At 42.5% G+C, this 7,136-nt stretch overlaps 1 protein-coding gene across 1 annotated transcript in view; it reads right to left on the bottom strand.

Annotated features, from left to right (window-relative positions):
• Positions 1–4,179: 4,179 nt before the first annotated feature.
• Positions 4,180–7,136, bottom strand: part of LOC126259606 (multiple epidermal growth factor-like domains protein 10) — a 151,919-nt gene continuing 148,962 nt past the window's right edge. The window contains exons 13-14 of the mRNA XM_049956517.1: positions 6,529–6,663; positions 4,180–4,772 (exon numbers count right to left, since the gene is read on the bottom strand). Of these exons, the coding sequence (XP_049812474.1) occupies positions 4,687–4,772; positions 6,529–6,663 (221 nt within the window). The 3' untranslated portion in view covers positions 4,180–4,686. The remainder of the gene's footprint in view (positions 4,773–6,528; positions 6,664–7,136) is intronic.

Raw genomic sequence — 7,136 nt, 5'->3', positions numbered from 1 at the left:
ACGCCCTCTCCCTGCACAGCCACTATTATCACGCTAGCATGCACTCAGTTAATAGACACAACAATATTTATTTATTACATTACTTCACATTCAGATCTTCATTTACACTAAATACTAAACGTATTTGATCACTAATACTTAATAGAATGCATAATATTCACAAATATAAAGTATTGTTCCTAAAATATACTATTTTGTCTGCTGCATGTCATGGTTCTGTAAGATGCTGGCATCCTTCGGCCGCAGCCCTAACTACACTGGTGTCCAAAATTAAAATAACAAACGGAAATTGTCCAAGGTTGCTTTTGTTTTGCCTCAAAACAGTAGAATCAGGTGATAGTAAAGCAGAAACAACATAAAGAATACAGAACGTAAACAACTACAACATGCATAAGGGTAGACAAAAATGTTCTGCGTTTCTTCTAACTTAATGGATTTACCCACACATTCCGACAACTGGTTAATACACTCAGTATGGGGTAGTAACACAGGCTGACAAACGACGGGGCATGCTGTGAATGATGTCACGAATCACATGTTGGGGCAATAACGCCCATTCTTCCTGCTGCGCTGTTTGCAAGTCTTGGAGAGTGCTTGGTGGATGCTAGCGTGATGCAAACCGTGTCCCTAGAGCATCCCAGACATGCTTTATGGGGTTCAAATCGAGAGAGCGAGCAGGGCACTTCATGCGTGCAATGTCTTCCATTTCCAGGATAACATCAACCACTTGTGCTCCATGAGGTCGAGCATTATCGTCCATCTCAAGATCTCATCACGATACCTGAGAGCAGTTAAACCTTGCCAATTTAACTGTATAATTTCGTAAAAAAAAGGTTAAAATGGCTGTAAGCACAATGGGACTTAACATCTGAGGTCATCAGTCCCCTAGATTTAGAACTACTTAAACCTAACTAACCTAAGGGCATCACACACATCCATGCCCGAGGCAGGATTCGAACCTGCGACCTTAGCAGCAGTTTCGTGAAGAGGTCCTTGGGTGGCCAACATAGCCCCTGCCCATCTATTAGGGATCCTCCTCGGTATCCGTCTCTTTCGACAACGTTTGGATCCGGAAATCGTATTCCACGTTCTCTCCAGATGCGATTTCGTCGAGAATCACTGTGCAGGTCAAATCGGGACTCATCTGTGAAAAGAACATTGGCCCACTGTTCGCCGTCCAGGTGGCATGTTGACGGCTCCACTCTAGATATTCCCTTCTGTGAAGACGCGTCAGAGGTACACGTACAGCAGGTGTCAGACAATAAAGGCTACTCTGCTCAAGTCTTCGGTACACCGATTGACTCGCTACAACACGTCCTGAGGATGCTGCGAGGTCAGATACCAGTTGTCGTGTAGTACTGAGGCATCGTGCCTTTACAACCAAGTTACGGTTCTCTCTTTCTGATGTTACACTTCGTCGGCCCTCGTCTTCGGGATGCAGTTTAAATCTCTATAAACAGACGCCACATCTGAAAACGAACAGAACAATTCACATTACGCCTTCGGGCCACATAAGTTTGTGACTATCCTGCTTCCATTCTTCCCATGGCCCTCCACCGTAGGGAGCACTATAGGCGTCTTTTCTGTGCTCTACTGCACCGTCTCTGACTGTGTACACAGCCATTGTGGATGTGGCATTATCCGGCAAACATTATCCCGTTTGCTAGGTGCCCTCATGTCATCGCTGGCGTTGTTGCCCGTTGACCAGAATGCCATCTTCCGTGCAGGACACTATTGTACGGACATCTGCTGAGAGTTTATGTGATTATATCGTTGATTGGACACAGCGTTGGGAAACAATGGTCTGTTGCTGTTTTCTTGCTGCTGCTACTGAATCAGGGCCCACATCTGTCATGCTAGAACCATGACTTACTGTTCTTATGTATCTGCCCGCTACCGTCTGACTTATACAGTACGACGCAATACGTGTCAAGTACTGCACAGTTCTTCGCTGCTTGGCTGAGAATGAGTGCGTAACAGAGATGCTATGTCCCAATGGGAAGCCTATGGGAAAGAGCTTGCACAAAATGGGACGTTTTACTGTTGAACAAAAGAAATCAAGATGTGATTACGAAAGATAATTTGGGATGGGAAGCATAGACCGTTGCTCTTCTCGTGCACCATTAGGGATTTGAATCGGAAATTTTGCGGAGTATGTTTCTTCAATTTCCGACATCGAATTTCAGACGGCTTTGGATTAGCGCAGACACTGGGCACTGGATCATAGTCACACAAGGAGTGGAATATTTCTTTAAAATGACAGAAAGGTAGATGTGATAATTATGTATAGAAACGTGGAGAATAATCACAGAATTATTAAAAGCGAGGGAGGCAGTGTAAAAGAAATGAGACAACTGTAGCATACACGATGCAATCCGGCTTGTGGTCTAGTCTGTAAGGTTGCAGGATCAAAACCTGCTCAGGCAGCGGAATTTATCGGTCTGCCTTTGTGCTAGTCCTCACTTCTCAATGATGCGAAAATATACCAAAAACTACACCTATTTTGGTTTTCACGTTAAACGGTAGGTCCGCTTTTCCCAATACGATTACAGGGATAGCTTAAGGGCGCCACCGTCGCCAAAGTCCGTTCATTTGAAATAAATTGCAAACAGGCAGCTGAACGCCCATCTTGAACTCCCAGTAAATCGTGACCTACAAATTTACTTTATAAGATGTAAAATCACGTAGAACGGATAGCGAGAGGAAGAATTAATAAGCAGATGGGCGTAGCGTGAAACGCAATGCTTCAGAGATTAACAGCACCTTATGTCAGCCATTAGATGAATAGTGAGAACTTCACAGCTTCATTCTCTGACTGTAGCCCTGCGTTAAGAGGTTGTAAGTGGTGCAGCCAGAAAAGAATTAACTGTTGAAATTTCATTATGCAAGAACTATAGAAGATTTGAAAAAATTCGTGGGTAGATGAATTTACCAAAATTATATTGTAGGGAATTTTTATAATGTACAACAGTGAACAACGACAATTTGGTTTTGATTTCCTTCATTGAAAACGTATCGTTATCTGTTTCGAATTTACATCTTTATTTTCAGGAGGATTACGTTCTTTCACCAAGACACATAAAAGTTGGTTTAGTTTTGTAAAATCATGCAAGGTATCTGACGGTGAATGTCTAAATCCGAAACCGATAATGATATGTTCGGAATGAAGTAAACCAAAACTAAATTGTGGCTAGTTGCTGCTGTGCAGTCTAAGCATTTTGAGTCGTATAATATCCGTGTTCTCTAATAATGGCGTCATTATTTGACAAAATAAAATTGTATTGCGTTAACTAGAACATATTTTACATATATAACGTAATTTTTCCCGAGAATTCTTCATGCACTTCTTTCTTTTTATAACCTACCTTTTTGAGCCATGTCTCCTGATTGCTTTGATGCCGCCCGCTAAAAATTCCTCTCCTGTGACTATATCATCTCCTAGCAGCACTTCGATCCTACAAGGCCAATTATATGTTGGATGTATTCCAATCTCTGTCTGACCTACAGTTTTTATCCTCTATAGCGTCCTCTAGTACCATGGGAGTTCTTCCCGAATATCTTAATAGATCTCCTATGATGCAGTCCTGTCCTCTTGTCAGTATTTTCAATATAGTCCCTCATCTAAAATTTAACGTTAACAAGGTGAGTGCTCCAATAAGACGTAATCGCAGTATCCTTGAATGGTGAAAGAATGTCATAAGTTAAGTAACATGTCCTTTTTTTAAGGAAGGTGTCATTAAACAGAAAGGTGGTGGTTTAAAGTAATCGCCACTGTAAGGGAAAAGATACCCAGAATATCTGTTCCGTTAAAAGGGAAGCCAGTTGTGCGAAAAGACGGAGCAAGAAAGAGCTACTTCGGAATATGCCAATGAGAACTACAAAAATATATTGTTCAGTCAACGAAAGTGTTAATTGTTGCATTTGTTTACTGATACAATCTTGACTCGTTTTGCTATGAACCAACACAGATAAAACAAAACTAGCATTTGACTCACATCAAAGATTCTAAAGATTCTAAAGTTATGTAACTAATCTGTTCTGTCGAAGCCTTTGCTCGGATTTCCTGTAAAATCAAGCGGCCTCGTTGTTTGAGGATCTGCTGTGATGCAGAAGACGTATCTATTCGAATTCAGCTGGTAAAATGGGCACTACGTAGCAGTAATATACTCGCCTTACAGATTACTGTTTATTTCAGATTTATTACAATTACATTCATTCTTACACTTCCGTTTTCATCTTTGACGTTATCACAGTTGAGTAAAACAGTACTGGAAGACATCACTCACTTTCTTAAAGTCCAGATTACGAAAACTGAAAGATATATAAAAATAAATAACCATTATTTGACAACAGTGTATTTAAAAATACTGAGTTTACATAATGCAATGATAAAAAAATCATATTGCTTCATTAAGTGGACATCGAAACGAGTCATACGTTGTACAAGGAACCTGGTCATACATACTAGCGCCATGCTTCCTTTTGTGAAGCTTTAACGCATTCGTGGCAAAGAAGAAAACTGCTGATCCATTGAGTCTGGAGGACTAAGGGTATTATGACTCGTCGTAGAAATGACTAGTCAACATTCATTATTGTAAACATGTTATTTCCTTAGTTGCTCTACAAAAGAGAACCCTCAAAAAAGGATCTAGTTCTGCAAGATTATGCCGATGTGCTGGCAGTTCGTCAGCATAGCGAGCTGCGGAGAAGAGAGAGAGCCAGTAAGAGCAGCGCAGACGTCGACGCACCCAGACGCAGCCCAGAAGTCGCCCCTGTAAACATAAAACTAGCTCGTCACCGCCACTGTTGAGAGACGTGCACGCACACACGCACACACACACACACACACACACACACACACACACACACACACAAAATAGTTTAAGGCTTTTTGTTTGAGGACGGGGAAAATCGTAGAAAGAAAGTGCCCATTTTTGAATGCAACTCTGAAGATGTCGCGATCCGCTTTACTACACGGAATATATGATCAAGATGTAGAGATGTAACCGAAACATCTGCTGGGCGATCTTACAATCGAGAGTAGATTTCTGAAACTAATCACTCATTCCTCATTAAGAAATGAGTACAGCCATCCTTCGTGATTAAAATCTACACTAAAAAGCCAAAGAAACTGGTGCACCGGTCTAATATCGCGTTTGGCCCCCGCGAGCACGCAGAAGTGCCGACTCGAAAAATGTCTGAACTAGTGGTGGAAGGAACTGACACCATGAATCCTGCAGGACTGTCTATAAATTCGTAAGAATATGAGGGGTGGAGATCTCTTCTCAACAGCACGTTGCAAGGCATTTCAGATATGCTCAATAATGTCATGTATAGGGAGTTTGGTGGCCAGCGGAAGTGCTTAAACTCAGAAGAGGGTTCCTGGAGCCACTCTGTAGCAATTTTGGACGTATGGGGAGTCGCATCTCCTATTGGAATTGCCAAAGTCGTCAGGATGCAAAATGGACATGAATGGATGCAGGTGATCAGACAGGATACTTAAGTACATGTCATCTGTCAGAGTCGTATCTAAAAGTATCAGGGGTCCCATATCACTGCAACTGCACACGCCCCACACCATTACAGAGCCTACACCAGCTTGAACAGTCCCCCACTAACATGTAGGGTCCACGGATTCATGAGGTTGTCTTCATATCCGTACACGTCCATCCGCTCGATTCAATTTGAAACGAGGCTCGTCCGACCAGGCAACATGTTTCCAGTCATCAACAGTCCAACGTCGGTGATGACGGGCCTAGACGCCGCATAAATCTTTGTTTCGTGCAGTCCCAAGGGTACTCGAGTGGACCTTCGGCTCCGAAAGCCCATATCGATGTTTCGTTGAATGGTTCGCATGCTGACACTTGTTGATGGCCCAGCATTGAAATCTGCAGCAATTTGCGGAAGGATTGCACTTTTGTCACGTTGAACTATTCTCTTCAGTCGTTGTTGGTCCCGTTGTGTCAGGATCTTTTTCCGGCCACAGCGATGTCAGAGATTTGATGTTTTACGGGATTCTCGTGAAAGCGTCGCACGGGAAATTCCCACTTCATCGTTACCTTCCTGTATTCCATCTGTCGTGCGCCGAGTATAACACCACTTTCAAACTCACGACGGCAGCGCCTTATTCTGCCTGTTTACATACCCCCATATTTGAACACGCATGCCTGTACCAGTTTCTTTGGCGTTTCAGTGTATGTCGAACTGCATGGGTCTTCTCTGAGTTTTATTACTACTTGCTTTAAGCCAACTTGGTAAGGATCCCACTCAATAATCGACGATAAAAGAAGTTAGACCTCGAATTTTGCAAGAGATTTCTCCTGAGGGCGAATTACATTCCAATTGAATTCTTCTGAGAAGTCTCCGAAGAGCATGCTAGAAATAGCACTATTCCATTTTGTTCATACTTCTAGAATTTGAAGGCTTTATAGTAGCGCCAAAGTTTCATTTGTCTGCTGCCTCTCCCAGCAGCTAATCAGCTCCCTGTACGATGGCGCTGACTCAACTGTGTCGAGAAGACAAACTCACCTGAGACGCACGCAGAGCGGTCTTCGGTGGCCACATACTCGAACTTGCACTCGCAGAAGCCGTTCCGGCATTCCAAACCGTCTCGGCTGCCGACGACGAAGCACTCGCTAGATCGCGAGCAGCTACTACCCAGCACTGCAACACACATCACATACACTGTAATTCTGAAAGCCAATTCTATCTGTATTGCACGTAGAAGACTGTCTGAAGTGTAAAATGAAGGTGAAAATTCTCTTTATTATCATAGACCGTAATGGTACTTGAATTACGTAACCATTACGGCACCTCACCTGAACCTCTCGATACCAGTAATATTCTACTGTGTTTCCGTAAAGTAGTTAACATATTTCTGAGACAACATTCAGATTTGATTTCATTAATGTAGAGGTACCTTGGTACATCGATATGTTTATGTTGCAGTGATATTGTTCTTATGTGTATTCTTTCTTTTGTCACTATGATCTTTGTCGTACTTGTAACTCTGATTTTTGGGTGCGTAAGCGATTATTAGTTAGTTAGAGAGTCGGACCCAGAGAAAAGAAGTCTTGGACGTCATGTTGGAAAGACGCATATTGTCGTCAGCTTATAAAAAGTGAACTTTAACAGTG

This window comes from Schistocerca nitens, chromosome 5, assembly GCF_023898315.1.
Source record: "Schistocerca nitens isolate TAMUIC-IGC-003100 chromosome 5, iqSchNite1.1, whole genome shotgun sequence".
NCBI classification, from domain to species: Eukaryota; Metazoa; Arthropoda; class Insecta; order Orthoptera; family Acrididae; genus Schistocerca; species Schistocerca nitens.
The sequence above is the reverse complement of the archived record's forward strand: the minus strand, read 5'-3'. Positions and strand labels throughout refer to the sequence as shown.